The sequence below is a fragment of the Odocoileus virginianus genome, unplaced genomic scaffold, assembly GCF_023699985.2.
Source record: "Odocoileus virginianus isolate 20LAN1187 ecotype Illinois unplaced genomic scaffold, Ovbor_1.2 Unplaced_Scaffold_12, whole genome shotgun sequence".
Taxonomy (NCBI): domain Eukaryota; kingdom Metazoa; phylum Chordata; class Mammalia; order Artiodactyla; family Cervidae; genus Odocoileus; species Odocoileus virginianus.
The window spans coordinates 335035-356629 of NW_027224274.1; the positions used below are offsets into that span (position 1 = coordinate 335035).

Here is a 21595-nt window from a genome sequence, read left to right on the forward strand (position 1 = left end):
TGCAAGGTACAGAAAAAAAAAAGACACTTCCACATGAACTCTCTTCAACTTGCTGGAAAGGATCCAAGTACTGCTACCAACCCTTATGTTGCCGAAGGTCAAGGAACAGACTCTTAGATTCACATGAGACACCAAAAGAAACCACCAAGCACGTGTGTGTGTGTGTGTGTGTGTGTGTGTGTAGTATGTATAATATATATTTTAGAAAACTTATGAATTTTTGCCTAACTAAAAAATTTATGACATTTTGATTCCACTTGTTTGACTTAGTATGAATAGAATGCTAGATTTCTAATTTTAAAAAATAGATATGCAACAAGCAACAAAGATTTACTGTATAGCACAGGGAACTATAGTCAGTATCTTGTAATAACCTATAATGGAAAATAATCTGAAAAATAATATATTTGTATATGTATAACTGAATCACCTTATTGTGTACCTGCAACACTGTTAAGTCAACTACACTTCAATAAAATATATATATACATAAATATAAAGGAAAAAAAAGTGAAAATTTTAAGTAGAGAAAGAAAAAGAACAAAAGAGGGACACTCTGATATTTGATATTTTGAAAACTTCAAGTCTCACAACCAAGACTTACACAGTGGCAGTTCCTGGGGAAAAGAGCGTACCATCAGGAAACAATGCCGAGCCCTGCCCCAAGGTCACGCGTGCGAGGCCCTGCACCAGGCTACAGAGGCGGAGCCCGGAGCCAAGGCCAGCTCCGAAGCCGACTGAGCCCCTTCGCACCTGCTGCCAACAGCCCTGCTCACCACTGACAAGCACTCTGACTCCCAACCAGGCAAAGATGTCCACTCCAGTGAACACCCTAGAGCGCCCTAAGTGGTCACCTAACACCAACCAGCAGGAGTCCCGTCCAGCAGGAATTTTCTTTGCCTTGAGTCTATAAAAATTGGCTATTAACCCACGAAACTGTCAACTCTCCCTGATCTGTCAGGAAGTCGTCTCACTGTGCTCTCAGTACCCACATTATCCCTGCCCTTTGTTGTTAATAAACTTATTCCCTTCTGAAATACTCTGTGTCTGAAAATTCTTTTCCAGTCTGCACTCGGACTGCCTCAACAAATAAGCTCTGAGGCTTTTCTTAGGAATGCACTAAACTTAACTCTAAAAGTAAAATATACTTCAGAAAAATCTGTAGGGGTAAAAAAAAAAAGACCACTACCTAGGCAAAGTGGTACCACTGCAATTACTGTTGTAATTATTTGTGTGTCTGTGTACACCGCTGACCAAGAGCTCAGAGATGATGTGTTATTACAGGTGCAGTGTGCCGGCTTCTCCTGTTGCGGAGCACAGGCTCTAGGCTGCATGGGCTTCAGCAGTCGTGGCCCACGGGCTCAGCAGCTGCGGTTCCCGTGCTCTAGAGCACATGCTCAATAGTTGTGGCACACGGACTCAGTTGCTCCGTGGCACGTAGGATCTTCCCAGATCGAATCTGTGTGTGTTGGCAGACAGATTCTTTACCACTGAGCCACCACGGAAGTCCCTAATTTTACATTTTGAGCCTTTCCTCTTCCCTGAAAGTCTTTATATTTAACACTTCATATTCGGGAAAATTATATTTCTAAAATGGTTCAACAAAACATTTTAAGATATCTCCAAGCTTAAATTCCCCAGGGGCTTAGTTTTAATGAAACTTCTTTAAAAAAAATTTTTTCTTAATATGTAACGTATTTTTTTTTCATTTATTTTTATTAGTTGGAGGCTAATTACTTTACAATATTGTAGTGGGTTTTGCCATACATTGACATGAATCATCCATGGATTTACATGTGTTCCTCATCCTGAACCCCCTCCCACCTCCTTCCCCATCCCATCCCAAACTAAGCTCCTCAATCAAAATCAATTAATGATTTTATACAAATCAACATGTTTCTAGACAACTACTTTAATTACATTTCAGAAAACACAGATGTTTGGTCAAAGACTTTGTGTTAAGCTGTTGCTGCTAAGAACCTATATGTACTCAAATCAATATTTCAAATTTCCTGGAAATCTTTTAATTGTACAAAACATTAAAAACTAAAGTGGATGGTCCTGAATTTAATCTTGTATAAAAGTTTGTGAGGTTATTCTTAAAGCTGCTCTAATGAAAACCTTAGCTCCAAAAACAAACAAAAAAATTCCCTGGGGGTTCAGATGGTAAAGAATCCACCTGCAATGAGGGAGACCTGGGTTTGATCCCTGGGTTGGGAAGATCCCCTGGAGGAGGGCATGGTAACCCACTCCAGCATTCTTGCCTGGAGAATCCCCATGGACAGAGGGGCCTGGCAGGCTCCAGTCCTGCGGGACTGCAGAGTTGGACACAACTGAACAACTAAGCACAGCACAAGCTTTAATTAGAAGGTTATACCAATCAAAGGGTCTACAGGCCTTATTTAAAAAAATACAAAATTGGCACACTTTAGTAGTTAAAAAAAACTTTGGCTAAACTAGACTCATTGGAAAAGACTCTGATGCTGGGAAAGATTGAAGGCGGGAGGAAAAGTGGATGACAGAGGATGAGACGGTTGGATGGCATCACCAACGCAATGGACACGAGTTTGAGTAGGCTCTGCGAGTTGGTGATGGACAGGGAAGCCTGGTGTGCTGGAGTCCAGGGAGTCGCAAGGAGTCAGACACGACTAAGCGACTGAACTGAACTGAAGGCTAAACTGTAAAGAGACATTCTTAAACAACACTAAAAACATAAAGGAAGTTAATTTACCTATTGTTTTCAACATGGCAAAAAAAAAAAAATCATTGTAAAACACATTTACACATAGCTAGAGTTGGGAATTCCCTGGCGGTCCAGTGGTTAGGACTCCATGCTTCTACTGCAGGGGCATGGGTTCAATTCCTTGTCAGGGAACTAAGATCCCCCAATCCCATGTGACATGGCCAAAAAGCCAAAAAAAAAAAATATATACAGCTAGAGAGGTACAAATTAATCAATACTATTATTAAAATAGCTTACAGAAGAACAGATGTTAAGGTAGAAAAAATGGCTTAAACAAAGATTAGGAAAGAATTGATTTATTCAACCTGGAATTAAATGACTTAAAGGGTAATTCAGTAGCCAAAAATAGGTTAATATAAAAGGACACTATACTAACGATAGAATATGAGGACATGACGAGAATTATACCTGGTGATTTTTGAAGTAACCTGTAGAAAGCCATTCTTTACTAACCAGGTGTGAAATACTAAAAGGAAATCCAAGAGTCTCTGGTCCAGATATTTAAAGAACTCAATACTCAAAATGTAGAATGTAACTTCTAGACTGCTGTCAAGAGAACACACTGGTCATAGCAAACACCCTCTCTCAACAACAACACAAGAGAAGACTCGACACATGGACATCACCAGATGGTCAACAATCAGACTGATTATATTCTTTACAGCTAAAGATGGAGAAGCAGCTCTATACAGTCAGCAAAAACAAGACAGGGAGCTGACTGTGGCTCAGATCATGAACTCTTTTATTGCCAAATTCAGACTGAAATTGAAGAAAGTAGGGAAAATTACTAGACCATTCAGGTATGACCTAAATCAAATCCTTTATGATTATACAGTGGAAGTGAGAAATAGATTCAAGGAATTAGATCTGATAGACAGAGTGCCTGAAGAACTATGGACGGAGGTTCGTGACACTGTACAGGAGACAGGGATCAAGACCATCCCCAAGAAAAAGAAATGCAAAAAGGCAAAATGGTTGTCTGAGGAGGCCTTACAAATAGCTGAGAAAAGAAGAGAAGTGAAAGGCAAAGGAGAAAAGGAAAGATATACCCATTTGAATGCAGAGTTCCAAAGAACAGCAAGGAGAGATAAGAAAGCCTTCTTCAGTGATCAATGCAAAGAAATAGAGGAAAACAATAGAACGAGAAAGACTAGAGATCTCGTCAAGAAAACTAGAGATACCAAGGGAACATTTCATGCAAAGACGGGCTCAATAAAGGACAGAAATGGTATGGACCTAACAGAAGCAGAAGATATTAAGAGGAGGTGGCAAGAATACACAGAAGAACTATACAAAAAAGTTCTTTATGACCCAGATAACCACAGTGGTGTGATCACCCATCTAGAGCCAGACATCCTGGAATGCAAGGTCAAGTGGGCCTTAGGAAGCCTGACTATGAACAAAGCTAGTGAAGGTGATGGAATTCCAGTTGAGCTATTTCTAATCCTAAAAGATGATGCTGTGAAAGTACTCCACTCAATATGCCAGCAAATTTGGAAAACTCAGCAGCGGCCACTGGACTGAAAAGGTCATTCCAATCCCAAAGAATGTTCAAACTACCACACAATTGCACTCATCTCACACTCTAGCAAAGTAATGCTCAAAATTCTCCAAGCCAGGCTTCAACAGTACATGAACCATGAACTTCCAGATGTTCAAGCTGGATTTAGAAAAGGCAGAGGAACCAGAGATCAAATTGCCAACATCCACTGGATCATGCAAAAAAGCAAGAGAGTTCCAGAAAAACATCTATTTCTGCTTTATTGACTACACCAAAGCCTTTGACTGTGTAGATCACAACAAACTGGAAAATTCTTCAAGAGATGGGAATACCAGACCACCTGACCTGCCTCCTGAGAAACCTGTATGCAGGTCAAGAAGCAACAGTTAGAACTGGACATGGAACAGACTGGTTCCAAATCGGGAAAGGAGTATGTCAAGGCTGTATATTGTCACTCTGCTTATTAATAATATGCAGAGTACATCATGTGAAATGCCGGGCTGGATGAAGCACAAGCTGGAATCAAGACTGCCAGGAGAAATATCAATAAGCTTAGGTACACAGATGATACCACCCTTATGCCAGAAAGCAAAGAAGAACCTCAAAGCAAAGAAAAGCCTCATGATGAAAGTGAAAGAGGAGAATGAAAAAGCTGGCTTAAAGTTCAACATTCAGAAAACTAAAGATCATGGCATCCAGTCCCATCACTTCATGGCAAATAGAGATGGGGAAACAATGGAAACAGTGAGAGACTATTTTCTTGGGCTCCAAAATCACTGCAGATGGTGACTGCAGCCATGAAATTTAAGACACTTGCTCCTTGGAAGAAAAGCTATGACCAACCTAGACAGCATATTAAAAAGCAGAGACGTTCAAAAAAAAAAAAAAAGCTTTGTCAACAAAGCTCTGTCTAGTTAAAGCTATGGTTTTTCCAGTAGTCATGTGTGGATGTGAAAGCTGGACTTTTAAAGAAAGCTGAGTGCCGAAGAATTGATGCTTTTGAACTATGGTGTTGGAGAAGACTCTTGGAGTGCGAGGAGATGAAACCAGTGAATCCTAAAGGAAATCAATCCTGAATATTCACTGGAAGGCCTGATGCTGAAGCTGAAACTCCAATACTTTGGCCACCTGATGCGAAGAACTGACTCACTGGAAAAGACCCTGATGCTCGGAAAGACTGAAGGCAGGAGAAGGGGACAACAGAGAATGAGATGGTTGGATGGCATCACTGACTCGATGGACATGAGTTTGAGTAAGCTCCAGGAGTTGGTGATGGACAGGGAAGCCTGGCATGCTGCAGTCCATGGGGTTGCAAAGAGTCAGACACAACTGAGCAACTGAACTGTAGACTGTAGAATGTAAACTGAAATGATCTGAAAAGCATTTTCCAAGTTGTGAGATTTTTGGAGGCTTTCCACATAACAGGTTTGTGTTCAAATAAATGTATAAAACAATGAATTAAGAAGAGCTAAAAAGGTTTCCTTGTTGCAGGTTTTCTTACAGGCTTTATTACACTAATGTGGTTTATAAGTTTCAGACAGAGGTACAATGTAGGATTTTCCAAACTTTGTGACATCACTGTAGTGTATCAGAACACTTAAGGCAACAGTAACCTCCATCTTCCTAAATTCTTATAACTAACTAAATTCTTATAAACTAAATTATAACTAAATTCTTCTATCTTAAAATAAATTGAGTATGCATTTACTTACAAAACTTGAGACTGAGTTTCCCATTCAAAGATCAAAATATTAGATATTAAGATTCTCAGTCCCTATCTCCTACCCTGTCCTCTGCAACAGGAGACTTTATGCAATAAACACTACATTCTATGTCTCTATTTTCAGCACACCTATAAAACTTTGGTATGAGATCCAAAGTTGCTACGGTATATGCCAAGGAAACATTCCTAGGCAAATGATATTATAACCAACAAATAAGTTAAATTTCATTTAGTTATGCCTCACTGAATGCTCACTTTAACTCTAAATACCAGTATATGAAGTCTACTATATACACACTTTTCTCATATTTACTTAGTGGTTTTTAGAAAGAAAACCTCACTGGCTTGAACCTCCAAATTTAGAGTCTTGGATTTTTCAGAGTTAAGCTCAAATTTACCTTTAAATTATTTTTTAAAAAAAGTTTCATGGCCATATGGATCTATGAATAAAAATTTAGAAAAGATGCTACTTGTGTTTTTTAAAAATTATACTTTTATGTGCTTTAAAGCCCTTGTTTATAGGTTGTCTATTGTTACCAATAACAAAGGCCTCTGGATTGGAATTCCAGTCACTATCTTTTACAAGTACCAGATATAAGAGACATGGATGAGTTGCTGGAGACTATCTTGCTGTTTCTACTTCTATGTCTGTGGTATGTGTTTGGAGTGGGATGGGAGTGGGGGAGAGAGTTTCAATTCTTTGCCTCAAAGTGTATTAATAAATAAAAGTAAAGGATAGCAGGCCCAATGCTGCTATCTTTAGAAGGGTCTGTTTCCAAGGCTGGCCCTTGGCTGGTGCCTGGGAACTTGACTTTATAATGTTTCCTCCATTGTTCTGCCTGCCTGGGACAATGAACCCTGATATACCTGGTTGCCAAGATGGTCTGTACAAATAATGTGATTTATGGCGAACATCTACTTTCCTTTGGGGTCTGGAACTCAGGTGGTTGTGGTTTGGTGCAGAGGGTGTCTATATGACTTTCCTTCAGTAAAACTGGTGGATTTTGAGTCTTAAGCAGGCTTCTCTGGGCAGAAACATTACACTAGTGTCAAATGCCTTTTACTGCTGGAAAAAGGAGCACATTGTATGGACCATCTTGGGTGGGAGAACATTGGAAGCTTGTGCCTGGATTCTTCTAGATTCTGTCTGATGTGTTTTTCCCTCTTCATAATAAACTATAGCCATGATTAAAAGTGACCCTCAGTTCTTTCCAGGAAGTAATCAAATGTGTGGGAATGCTGTCAGACCCCTAAAAGAGTAATTTATAGATTTTCATTTATTTCAAATTTTAGGAAGCAGAGGAAGAAAACAATAAGCCAGATCATCTAAGGAAATATGAATAAAAATTCAGTAGCTAGAATTTTAGATAAAAAGATAATCTTCTTTGCCAACTTTTATTTATGTATGTATGTATATATAATGCTGGCCTTAAAAGGAACTTACATCTTACACAGGGAAACATACACATACACATATGCAGTAAATGTTATAGGTAGCATAATATATATAAAGGCATACAGAAGAAATGTTCAGCCCTACTTGGAATTATGCAAGGTATAGGCTAAGAAAAGTTTCAAGAAGAGCAGCTGAAGATGCATGTTGAAAGATGAAATGGCCATAATGATGATGGTGGTTATAGGAGGTCATTTCAGTTAGAGGGGCATACAGTAAGTAAAGATATGGAGACACAGGTGCATTCAGAGACCCTCTGAAAATGACCAATGTAGGAAGTATAAGCAATTCTTGGCAACAATCATAACACAGAGTGCCCTCCACTTCAATGTTTTAGCTTCTCTATAACTCATTTAGAGTGACATGGTACTTTTAAGTTGCAATCTTCCCTGTAAAATCAGATTGAGTGCTTAGGATTCAAGGTATAAATCAGAAAACCAAATAGGCCTGAAACAAATCCCATTCTACTATTATATAATTAGAAAGTAGTAATTACCAATAGAATAATTTGCCAAAAGTTACATTCATATATATTTTATGTTAAAACAACCTAGAAACACTAATACAAAAGTAAAAATAACTTTGAGATGTTTAGATGCTCCTTATGAGAATAGGACTTTACCAAGGATTTCTATATACTTAAAATATTTTTGGCTTATTCCATCAATTCTGTATCCCCACCAGGAACTCTTAATTTTACATTTCTGATGGCTGCTATATATTATGTTTTATGTTTTAGAAACATATAGTAAATAACATACATGTGCCACTATAATTTTAGGTTAGTGCAAAAGTAATTGTGGTTTTACACTACTAAACTTTGCCATTTGATATTGGAATACATTCTTATGTAGGGTTATGTTACACGTCATTTTAATGAACATCTCTCACTTTATGTTTTTTTGCTAATAACTCATTAATTGCTGTTGATTTTATATTTATTTTAGATTAGGAAAATGATGTTAGACAAAAAGCAAATTCAAATGATTTTTTAATTCGAGTTCAAAGTATGTCATATAGTAGCGGAGATAACCTGCCACATCAACAACACATTTGGCCCAGGAACTGCTAACCAAAGGACAAAGCAGCAGTGGTTCAAGAAGTTTTGCAAAGGAGATGAGAGCCAAAGATGAGAAACGCAGTGGCCAGCCATCAAAAGCTGACGACGACTAACAGAGAGCAATCATCAAAGTTGATCCTCTTAAAAACTACATGAGGAGCTGCTGAAGAACTTAGTGTTGACCATTCTACACTCATTAGGCATTTGAAGCAAATTGGAAAGGTGAAAAGGCTTGATAAGTGGGTGCCTCATGAGCTGACTGAAAATTTTTTAAAAGTCGTCCTTTTCAAGTATTGTCTTCTCTTATTCTATGCAACAACACAAACCATTTCTTGATCAGACTGTGACATGTGATGAAAAGTGGACTTTAAACAACAACCCGTGACAACCAGCTTAGTGGCCAGACCAAGAAGCAGCTCCAAAAGCACTTCCCAAATCCTAACTTGCACCAAAAAAACCATCTAGATCACTGTTTGGTGGTCTACTGCCAATCTGATCCACTACAGCTTTCTGAATCCAGCAAAATCATTACATCTGAGAAGTATGCTCAGCAAATCAATGAGATGCACTGAAAACTGCAATGCCTGCAGCCGACACTGGTCAATAGAATGGGCCCAATTCTTCTCCACAACAACTCCTGACTGCATGATGCACAACCAATGCTTCAAAAGTTGAATAAATTGGGCTATGAAGTTTTGCCTCATCTGCCATATTCACCTGACCTCTCACCAAACAACTGTTGACTTCAAGCATCTCAACAACTTTTTGTAGGCAACATGCTTGCAAAAACAGCAGGAGGCAGAAAATGCTTTACAAGAGTTTGTAGAATTCCAAGGCACAGTTTTTATGCTACAAGAACAAACCTAGTTCTCATTGGCAAAAATGTATTTGGTGTAATGGTTCCCATTTTGATTAATCAAGATGTGTTTCAGCTTAGTTATAATGATTAAAATTCTCAGTTTGAAACTACAATTACTTTTGTACCAACCTAATAAGTACCAAGTTGATTTTGTCAGTAAGTCAGGTTTTGGGTAAATGAATAATAGAACTGAAACTTTAACTTAGATTTTAAAATGTATCCCCCTGTTAGTCTTTAAACTACAGAAGTCTTTGAGGGCTAAGTATCACTTGATGTGTGATACTAAGTTACCAAGCTATTCATGAGAAAGTCCCTTTCTTAAAAAAAAAAAAAAAATCAGAATTTTAAACCTATGAAGAGACTTAGAGTCAAATCCATTTTTTGTTACTGATCTCAAGCAAAAAGCTGCTAAATGCTACCCCAACTGAGTTTTTTAAAAAACACAAACTGCATTCTTCAACAAATTAGCCAATAGCTACTTGCTTTGAATATTTTGAAGAATGCAATCCAGTAATTTAGTATCACACATCACTATCAGTTAATATTTAAAGTACATCATTTTAGATTATGGGCTCCCCTGGTGGCTCAGCAGTAAAGAATCCGCCTGCAGGAAACGTGGGTTCATCCCTGGGTTGGGAAGACCCCTTGGAGAAGGAAATGGCAACCCACTCCAGCATTCTTGCCTGGGAAATCCCGTGGACAGAGGAGCCTGGCAGTCAGTCCATGGGATCATAGAGACTAGGACACACCGGGGCCACTAAGCAACAATTTCATGACAGTTACTTTATCACATGACACGCTTGAAGTGAACGTCAATCACATCTGCACACAAGAAATCTCTTTCGTTCTAGTCCCATGCAGTGCATGCAGCTAAACATGGTTTCTGAAAAGCAACCCAGTTTATAATGCTTAGCACTTAAAGAGCTCAGTTAAGTTCAAAGAAGTATTAACTGTTAATAGGAAGAGTGGTTAGCTGTGGAAAAAAGACCTAGCATATTCATCATAAAGTAAAATAATGAAGGAACATACTGAATTACCTCATTATTCTATCACCTATTGTTGTTCCTCTGATATTAAATCTAATGAAGGGAACACAATAACTAAAGTCACTCACAAAGACTTCACTTCAAAGAACCAAATATTTAAAGCATGAAGGCCACCACTTTTATCTTTAATCATATAAATCTAAAATACTTTTGTTACCCTTTGTGACTCAGGGTATTATGTGATAATATGTCATTCGACTAAATATATGAGAAAATTAAAGACACAAATAGTTCACTGAAGATAGATTAGAAGGAAAACATTGTACTTAATCCCTTTTATCTTCTAAAAAGATTAGAACCTAACCTTGTTACAGAATACAGGGAACTTGCACAGAGTCATATACCATCCACTGGAACACCTACATTAGCTCCCCAGGGCTGAACTGCTCTTTAGGAACTAAATGACTAAGCCCTGAGCTGATTCATTTGTCCTAACCATAAGACTGGATAACAAGCAAGTAAAGAATAACAGAGCTTTTAACTCCCTCGGAGTTCAGTTCTTTCTCTATGCTTATTTTTTTCTCTGCAATTTTAAAAAGAATAGACTTGAATCACTAGAAATACTGAAAAATGATTATAATGATGATTCAATAGATGACAACAAATTTACAGTATGCAAAGAATTTTGGCTTTAAAAATGAAGGCCATGTCCCAAAGTCCAGAGTAGGTAAATAGAACTGAATTTCTATGCAAATAAGAAACATATTTTTTAAAAGTGGTATCTTTAATCTTCACAGAAAAGATTTTTAGAGCATCTTAACTGAGTCTATAAAAACTATTCAAGACTATTTGAAAACTTTTTCAGAAAGCTTACTTAGATGCTTGTCTCTTTTTATAGAGTAAAAACCTGTGGGGTTTGTCAAGAGGATAAACTGTCAGGCCATCCTACCATTTACTAGAAGTTGGATTTGGTGTGCTGAAAACAGTTTACATGAAGACCATCTAAACAATAAACCTCTAAACAAAAAACCACTTTTCTTTCATTCCAAGGGCACCTGTTTATGTCTCTAAATCTAATACATAAAATTCCTAAGAGATGTACATACTACTTTTATTTATTTTTTAAACCATATTAGAAAGTAGATATGTTTGATTATTTCTTTCTTCACTTTAGTTTCCATTTAATGTTCTGAGTTCCTGCTATAAACAAAGTTAAAGGAGATCTAACATGGTGATTCACATTTGTTTTGAACTTTGGTAACCTGTCAACAGAGGAATTTTACCATATACTATAGCTTGGTTTCTCTCTGTAAGACTGATCTGCTATAAAGCAGGGATAAGTAAACTACCGCTCTTGGGCCAAATCTGACCAGCTGCCTATTTTTGTAATGAACGACTAGAGACCAGTGGTTTTTATAAATGGTTACATCTTATGTGGTTATGTAAGTGCTTACATAATAGCCTCCATTTTGCCTCCTGGCCAGTAAAGCCTAAAATATTTCCTCTTTGGCTTTTTAGGAAAAAGTCTGCTGACCTCTGCTATAGAAAGTCCCAGTTATATTTAGACTGAGACTAGCTATATTTAATAAGAAGGGATTTAAAAATACCTATGTTAGTCATTAAGGCTAACATTTTATTTTCTAAGACATTTCCTTCTCATGCTTGATCTCAGCTCAAAAGTGAAAACGTGGATCATATTTATTTAACCAAATTATAAGAATGCAAATCTTTATTTTAAAAAATTATAACTTTGTATTGCAAAGAACTGTTTTGATATTTTCATTAAATGTGTCAAAATGGCTTAGCTACAAACTTTTTAGGTTTCATTTAAAAATTAATTGTGTGGCAAAAAATTTATGAGATCCACTATATAATTCTTCATCAAATTAAAGTACAAATCTAAGTATATACTCTTTAACCATTTTTAATTTGGGAACCATCTCTCTGGCCTTACTAAACTAATCTTGACTAGGTTTCTCAAATGGGAGCAAGAGGGGACATGTATCCTTTTAGTTTGGCATTTCATCCAAGTGAGATCCAACTTCTGCTAGTCTAGTTTACTTAGACTCTAAGAACCAAATGGTATGATTTTTATGGCAGAGCTTTGGAATTCTTTATTCCTTTGGAAATAGAAATTCACAAAAACAAAAATCATATGCTTATTCTTAAGCTGGTGAATGATTTTTTTTCATGTTCTTAAGAAGTAAAATTTCTTAAACTTTCTATCTTTAGAACAAAAAAGTCAACATACTCATTCCTCCAAATTTTGGAAGTAAGATAAATGGCCAGGGATGAAGAGCCTTAGAAAGGTACAGAAATAAAAAGTATACTTTATATAGGTAGTTCAAAATTTAATCAATTTGGTACTCAGGAAGTTAGGAATTATCAAAATTATTTACAGAAAAGTCAGAAGGAAGATCTTACACCATTTGCAAATTTTTTTTGGTAAATAGCTAGGGAAGAATAATGCATATTTCAAAGGAAAACGGAGGTAATTATGAAACAGCCACTCTAATCACCTCAGCATTATCTCAGTATGTACAACTTTGTGTATGGACGTGTACACACTGATATATATATATAATATTGTACCTAATTTCATATATTTATTAAAACTGTTTTCTATTTATAAATGGCTTGTGTACTTGTCCTCTTCAATAAATTAATTTTCTCAAAATTAATTTTATTAATTTTGAAGAAGAATTTTATTATCTTTTTATTACTCTTTAATAAGTTTACTGCTATGTCCTATAGAATAATATATAGGACAAATAACTAAATAATACATAGGACAAAAAAGGCTAAATACCTAAACTGGCTATACAGAATATTAAACAATAGTTTAAAAAAAAGCAGGGAAGCAAATACAGATCAAGAGGTGGTTTCAAATCTGGATCTAACCATGAGAGCACAGACTCAAGAGCACATGCGAGAAGTGGGGTCACTTTCAGGCTGTTGAACCTGGTCACCTCTCCTCTAAAAGATTCTGCTAGTCTAGTTCAGCAAATGGGTTTCTTGGGTCAATGAAGCTATCAGCTGCCAATTCTGTGGCATGTCTAAGCCTCAGGAGAATCCCTAAAATATATAAATCATGTAAGTATTACAAAAATGATAAGTAAATGATAATGTTCAATAGAAAGATAATATAGCTTCTAGTAAGATATCCAAAATAAGGACAATATGCTGCAAGATGTTCTGTATTCTCTAGAACCCATTCTCCCCACAAATTCTCTTTTCTCATTCATGTTATACTACCGTGTTAAAAAAATTTTTTTTCCTTAGGTCTAGAATATACAAAATCTCTGCTTAGCACCTCAGTTTCCTCACCTATAATGCAGGCCAAGTAAAAGTGTTACATAATTAGCCTGAATATAAGATGTTAAATAATCATTTTTTCAAGTGTCTAATATTTACCAAAAATATATAATTCCTATTTAAGCAATCAGACCTGGTAAGTGACATGGTACATTTTACTAGAAGTGGATACTTAAATTTCATTTTCAATTACTACCTTAGTATCATTTAAGCTTTGTAAGTATAGATAAAAAATGAAGGACATATGTTTGCTTATATAATTTGAAAGCCAAAAATGTACAAGCATAAAATAGTTATAGTCTCTGGTTCTCCATCCTAGGTTTTAGAAAACATCAGTTTGATTTATAAATTGTGCCATCCTTGCCAACCTTATTTGCATACATCAAGTGGTAATAATGCTCTATGGGACTCCCTCTGAGTATGAAAAGAAATGAAACTAAGTTTTACTTGTCTAAAATATATACTAAGAATTTGAAGACTAATGTGTGTCAGGTGAAGACAAAATGTTTGTTTAAAAGTCACTACAAAGTAAACACTTTGACCAAATATGACTAAAGGCAGATACCTATCCATCTTTTCATAGTTAAGAAAAGGCAGCTAAACTGAACTTCAAGTTACTATATTCAGGAATTTTGCTTGTCTTCTCTAGAGCCATTCTTATTATAAGTAATTGCTTTTTAAAGTTTAAGTAGCACATGGAATGTCTTGGCTGTTTAATACACCTATCATTTATTTAGTGCCTTCAAAGTGAGACAAGTCCTTTGACTGATTTTTTTCTAAGTTCTGACAACAATTCTAAACAATTATAATCTCATTTTATAGATAAGGAAATCAAACCTTTAAGAGATACTAAGTAATTTGAATGAGGAAACAGCTAGTAAATGATAAAACCAGAATTCAAGTCATTATGCTCTTGATCATTGTATAACATTGCCATTCTTTAATGGTAAATTAATATTTTCATTGTATTTTTATTTTTCACTTGACAGAAATGTCAGAACATTTTATAAACAGCAGTACATTGAGCATAAATACATGTGATACAATTTCATGCCTGTGAAAACTACGATTTTAAAGGTAAAATTTGATTCTCTGGACTAGGACAGAACTTACAATGAGATATGATGGCACTAATTATAGAAATAGTTTTAGGAATGTATGAAATGCAATATACTTTGAAGATTTACTTTACCTACTAAAAAAATAAAATATATCCTTATGAATACATAAAATCAAAAATGGAAAAAGTTATGAACACATAAGCAATTTAATTCTTTACTGCAGTTAAAATATTTGTTACTTGGTATGACTTTTCATTTCTGAAACTGAGCTACTTAGTAGAAGTCAGAGAAAAACACAATGTTCTCAAAAAGAGAACCTTGTCACACTACCTTAATCCAGGGTTAAGAGAAAAGTAGAAAAACTAAATGCTAAGAAAAAACCCCAAATTGATAAAGATCAAGATCTCTATGAGGCAATGTGACAACTAAAGATAACCCTAACTCAGTAAATAACCTGCTGGTCATTCTCAATATTCCTTCCTCTGAATCTGTAAACTGAAGACGAAGCCTTTGTGCTAAAGATAAACAGCAATTCTTTGTATCTTCTTTATATTCTTTTGCTCAAAGAATGCAATACGTAATATGTGAAATTACTTATAGTTTACAAAATTCTATGAGTTTATGACTGAGACACACACTTAGAGGAAGTAACTGTCAAAAATGGAAAGACTCTTTTCCATGACTTCAAGCAAAGAAATAAAGCCTTGTGAATTATATTTTTGTAGCTCATGTTAATTAAAAATTTACCAACCTGTCACCAGGTCCTGCTCGATACCTTGCACCTGGGATCAGGACTGGGTCGTCGTCACTATCATCTGTGTCCTGGAGAGCAGAGTCCCTGGTCAACGTCTCCTCACGGGCCGGAGGCCCAGTGGCTTCTGTTTGTGACTGAGGCTCAGGGTCGCTGGTACTATGTCTGGAAGCACTTGTGCTAGTTTGATCTGAAGTTCCTGGTTCTTTGCCTTTTTCAGACAAAGTGGATTCTTCTGCAACCCCACAAGGGCTATCAAGATTGAAGTCATTTCTTTCTCCTGGGCCAGAATCCAATGACTCAGAAGTAAACTTATCTGATTGTGCTGTCAGAAAATAAAGTAGTAATAACTGGTCATGTCAGCAACACTATTTAATCTAACTTCAGACATTTTCTAATATAAATCTAATTCCCCTACATGAAGAACAAAATTCCACAATACATCTATTTGGAAATGGTCTCTAACTCTGGACAGACTAACACAGATTAAGTCTTCTTGTTTTCCTATATAAAGGAATTCTCTAAGGAGAACAAAACAACTCACCTGTATCTATATAGTTTTGAACTGTGCTTTCTGGAGATGTACCTTCCTGAAGTGTCACATCCTCTGATGATTCTTCAGGAGCTTCTGGGAATTAAACCAAATTATCATTAAATCCTAACTTTTTTTTTTTTTTTAGAAAAATAAACACCAGTTTAATTAATATTCTAGGTTTCCTATACACAAGCAGCTCTTAACCCTTTTAGGGTCATATATATTTCTGACACTCAGATAAAAACTCCCCCAGAGTATAATACAAACACTATCTTTGTACCCACAAAACTGTAAAATACTATCAGGAACAGATGTGGGTATTTGCTATTTGTTTATCAGTTCTGCCCTCTGCCTCTTCCCAAAGTCTATGCATGGACCTTCATGAACTCTATGTGAAAAATCCTGCTTGAGATTATTCCTCCCAACTGACATTCCTCAATTTTGATTTTATTTTCCCCCTAAATGTCAAAGAATATAAACTTAAAAACTGAGTATTTTTCTTCCTTTTGTCATATACTTGGTCTAATTTGAACTATCACGAGCAGAGAGTAAAGTTAGCGCCACCATAAATTCTATTTGGTTACTGGAAATATTTATTTCTGGGGTTTAACTCTAAAGACCTATGAAGGATTAGGTTTTTTGTTCCTAATTGGACATTTGCTTGCTAGACAGTCACCTTATACGTATTTTATTCTTGCAAGCTCTGCTACGCTGAAGTATGTATTCATTTAATGAAAACAATTCATGAATTCATTTATCAAATATGTACGAAAATCTACTGTGTTCTAAGGCTGTACTGACCCTTAAACTTTATATGATGATCACATAAAAATATTTCAGGAAGGGGTTCTAAAAACATTCTCCAAATGGCTCTTCTTACATGAAACAGGATTCATTCATAACCTGTTTAGATTTTATTCTTTTTTCTTTTCCTCCATAAACAACCTATATACTTTGAAAAAATCAAGATAGATACTCTGGCTTTCACTGCTAGGTATAAAAATGGTAAAGATAACTCAAACCAACATTTATATCTAATATATTGTCCGTATGATGACCATCTATCCTGGCCACTGTGCCCACAGATGGGAACTATGCTTCCCTGTGATGCCTCATCTTAAATGCTTAAGGTCCCTATCTTTGGCATTTGCTATTGATAATTCATCAACAGCAGTAAGTGGACTACTGAGGCAAAAGTGAAAAAACAAAACTGTAGCACTGATGTATCAGAAAAATAGGTAAACAAACATCCAACATCGGGTTTTGTCAGGACAAAAGCAAAATATCACCTTACTTGCTTCATTCTCTCCTTCTGATGGTTGCACTGGGCTCTGTGGGGCCAAAGATTCCTCCTGATCCTCAGATTTGCAGTGGCTCCCATTTCCTCTGGAACTTGAGGCAGTACTGCTCCTACAATCAAGACAAGCTATTTCACCAAGAAGTTAATAAATGTCAACTTTTAGGATAATTTTTGTAATTTACAACTAGAGAAGCTGATCAAAAAACTCAGACTATAATATTTTACAACTAGAGAAGTTGATCAAAAAAATTCAGGATACAAATAAAACACAAGATTTATATTAGCAGTACTTGCGAAACATCACTTAAAAAAAATCAAGGTGATTATTCTAATCCACTTTTAATATTAAAAAGAGATTAAAAAAAAGAGATTAAAAAATATAAATTCTTCACTGACTGATGCTCCTACGATCTGGTATATATATACAAGTCTCTATTGAATTTTAACTTAATTACATAATCTCTCTTCTTGTCCTCACTACAGATGTTTCACCATATTAAAATTCTTACTGATTTTACAAACTTTGATCATATACCCTTTTAGACTTTGTTGTTCTAGGCTACTTTTAAATTGATACTTGAAAAGAGGCCTAGAAGTTCCTTTGGTCTTTGAATTGCCCTTTGTAGATCACTGCCAGTTCTAGATTGCTGTTCAAATATGGCAAGTGATCGACACCATAGTTTTGTAGAAGGAGAGAATGATGTTTTCTATTTTAGTTTTAATACCTACCTGATGATAACCATAATCCTGTTAGAATTTTTGGCTAGAGCAGAATACCATACCAAGTTAAATAGATAATTTTCAATGAACATTCTGTGACAAATCATGACATATGTATAAGAAGGGGATTGAGTGGGAAAGAAAACAGAAGAAAATGTATAACAATCTTTATTAAGGTTAAAATTAAATTCAGAAAAATGGAACAATTTCTTAAATTTAGTAAAGATGTGAACAAGAATAAACTGAATGGCTACAACAACTTAAAAAACATTATTCGTAGACGAATAGCAGTGACTCAATAAACAATGCAAATTATCATGGAATGTTTGTCAAAATTTTCAAAAAGCTTTTTTTGGCTAATTATGGAAGTCAATTTAATTTTTTAAAAATACCATCCATATATAATGTATTTTTAAGAAAAATGCATATCTACATGGGTATATACACAGAGGAAAATATCAGAAAGGATATTTATCAGAAAAATATCAGAAAGATGACACCAATGTTAACTGTCATCTCAGTTGGGTTACTGTAATTTTTTTTTAACTTTTCTTTAGATTCTTATTTCTTTTGCAATGAACATGTATTTCTTTTTAACCAAAAAGTAATGTACAGCAATTCTGATAAAGATAAGCCAATGTGATATATAAATCTTTTTTTTTCCCCCATTGAGAAAGCTATGATGCAGGGTTAAATAGAATGCCCAGTGTAGAACAGTTATGACAGGGCACTGATGTAGGAATACAGAGCCATTAGTGGAAAAACAAGTAATCAAGTAAATACATTTAGCATGTGTGAATATGGTATTTTAAAATCATAGATAAATGACTAACTAGATTGTTCAATAAAAGGTACTGGGATAAAGGAAAAGACATGTGGAAAAATTGAGCTATAAGCCCTATATCATACTTTATGGTAAAATAAACTATAAAAAGATTATACATATTTTTCATATAAAAGCACAGAACTATAAAAGGAAATAAAGAAGAAATCTTCCCCTAATTCTGAGAACAACAAGGAGCATTAATTAGCTCACAGGCTGAAACCATAAAGTGAAACTACCATAAGCAAACTTAAAGACAAACAATAAACTGGGAAAAATATCTGCAACAAATGAAAGACAAATGATATTATCCTCACTTAATTCTATATAGCTCTTATAAGTCAGTAAGAAAAACATAAACACCACAGTAAAAAACTGGGCAAAGGATCTGAAAGGCAATTTATAAAAGATGACAATTGTAGCTATCAATTATTTAAAGCTTATCGTGTGCCAGTCAACGAGCTAAGCGCTATGTACTTTTTCGGCATGGTCTCATTAAATCTTCCCAAAATCCCTGAGGAAGGTTGTATTAAATATTCCCATTTTCAGATGAAAAAACTGGTATTTACAGAGGTCCAGAAGCTAGTCATGTTCAGAGTCCCAACTCTCTGTCTGTGCTCTATTGCCTTCCTGTCATCAAAGAAACTAAAATAAAAGCAAGACACCACACTAGCACAGATGAAAAAGACTGCATTTTTAAATCTTTTTTACAATGAATACAGAATATTTTTATAACCAGAAAAAAAGGCTAACTACTTTTTTTATAAAGAAATAAGAAACTAGTGAATAAGAGAATATAATTCAGGTTAGTTTTCAAAGAAGAAAAAGCACCATTCAAAAGAAGAGTGGGACTAAAGATGTTTGGTTAAAATATGCTCAGATGAGATTCTTCATAAGAAATCAGTCCCTTCTGTACAGAAACATAAGAAAAGACTTAAGAATAAATTATGATAATCTTTTGTGGTCTTAAATAATGTACTAAGAAAAAGAGCCATGGATATCATGATTTTTAAAAGCTGAGGTTAAACAGTGGAGATCATAAAGAAAGTCTATTGACCATGCCTTCAAATACACATCTAGAATCCAACCTCCTTACTACCTCCACTGCTCCCATCCTGGTCCAAGATGCCACCTCAGCCTAGCGTGCTGCAGCCCATGGGGTCACAAAGAGCCGGACACAACTAAGTGAGCAACACCTCTCACCTTGCTTACTGCCGAAGCCTTTTAACTGATCATCCAGTTTCTATCAAAGGCCTGCTCTCTACACAGCAACCAGAGACATCCTTTTTCCTTTTAAGACCCTTCTCACTTCCCTGGCTGACCTTATCTATTACTACCCTCTCCTTTGGTCACTCCACTCTAGCTACACTGTTGTTTTTTTCTTTTAAGATCTTTGAACACATTGAGACTGCTCCTACTTCAGTGCCACTGTACTAGCTTTCTCTCTGCATGGAATGCTCTTCCCCTGGATATGCACTCCTCCTTACCCTTGAAACTGCCCAAATGTCATCTTCTCAATGATGCCTACCCCTTCCGGGGATTTTACAATAATCTTTACCTGCTCTATTTTCTTCCATAGCACTTAGTACCATTTAATAGGCTTTTGCTATACAATTCATTTATTTATTATGTTTATTATCTGCCTCCCATACCTAGACAGTAAGCTTAAATAGGGCAGGGATTTTTTTTGTCTATTTTTTTCATCAGTGAATTACCAAAATCTAGAGCAGTCTTTGAAACACAGAAGGTATTCAACAATAATATATGAAAATCCTATTTAATCAAAGATTTTAATATAAAAAAACACAGAGAAAGACAAATGGAAACCTGTAAATTAGAATATCATATATCAACATATAATTAATTATATATTAATAAACAATATATAACTATATTATATATCATTTATATACAACATATTATATATTATACTAACATATAATATATAATAATGTATAATTTAATATATCAATTATCTAGAATAATTAATATATTGGTTATTAAATGACTAACATAACCACCATATATTAATCACATATGATTATATTAATATATAATTAATTATATTAAGAAAGATTGTATTGCCTATATATTAATTCATATAATAACAGCAATAAATTTAAATACAGTATTTTGGATGCTGTCTCTCATGCAAAAGGCAATGAGACAGTGGCAAAGAATTTAGGTAAGTTCACATAACTAATTTTTTAAATATCATATTTAATTAGACTAATGAACAATAAATATAATCAGAAATGCCATCAAAAAGATTCTATACAACCACTGAAGTTCAAACTCACTAATAATAATCTAAATAAAAATTATTTAAAAATCAAATACATAAGTTACAAATAAATGAATATACTGATATTGAATACTGGCCTGGAGACAGCAAAACATGTACTTTCATATGCTGTTGGGAGAAATGTAATGACAGATGATCCTTTTGAAAATAATTTTTCAATATCTTTTAATTTAGATACAGTTTTATTTCTGGAAAAAAATACCCCAAATAATCATCTTAAAAGTAGAAACAAAGCTTGTAAACAAAGATATTCATAGTCTTATTTGGTAAAAATAAGTAACTTCACTGCCTAACTAAAAGGAAATGGATAAGTAAAGCTATGGTACATCCTTTTGGTGGATTCTATTAGCTGACAAAATAATATTTATGAAAACTAAGGAGTAATATGGGAATATTTACTATAAAGTTAACTCAAATAAATGTAGGGAAGAATTAAATATATTCAGTATCATTAAAATAA

General features: G+C 35.0%; 1 protein-coding gene across 9 annotated transcripts in view; it reads right to left on the reverse strand.

Moving 5' to 3' along the window:
- DCAF6 (DDB1 and CUL4 associated factor 6) overlaps window positions 1-21595 on the reverse strand; it is a 182885-nt gene that overhangs the window by 29156 nt on the left and 132134 nt on the right. For 6 of the 9 annotated variants that reach the window (XM_070462724.1, XM_020891867.2, XM_020891869.2 and 3 more), the window contains 4 exons: window positions 17282-17397; window positions 15997-16080; window positions 15453-15777; window positions 10377-10418 (listed from right to left, as the gene is read on the reverse strand). In XM_070462724.1, the coding sequence (XP_070318825.1) occupies window positions 10377-10418; window positions 15453-15777; window positions 15997-16080; window positions 17282-17397 (567 nt within the window). The remainder of the gene's footprint in view (window positions 1-10376; window positions 10419-15452; window positions 15778-15996; window positions 16081-17281; window positions 17398-21595) is intronic. The other 3 variants (XM_020891868.2, XM_020891870.2, XM_020891872.2) reach the window with 1 other exon arrangement.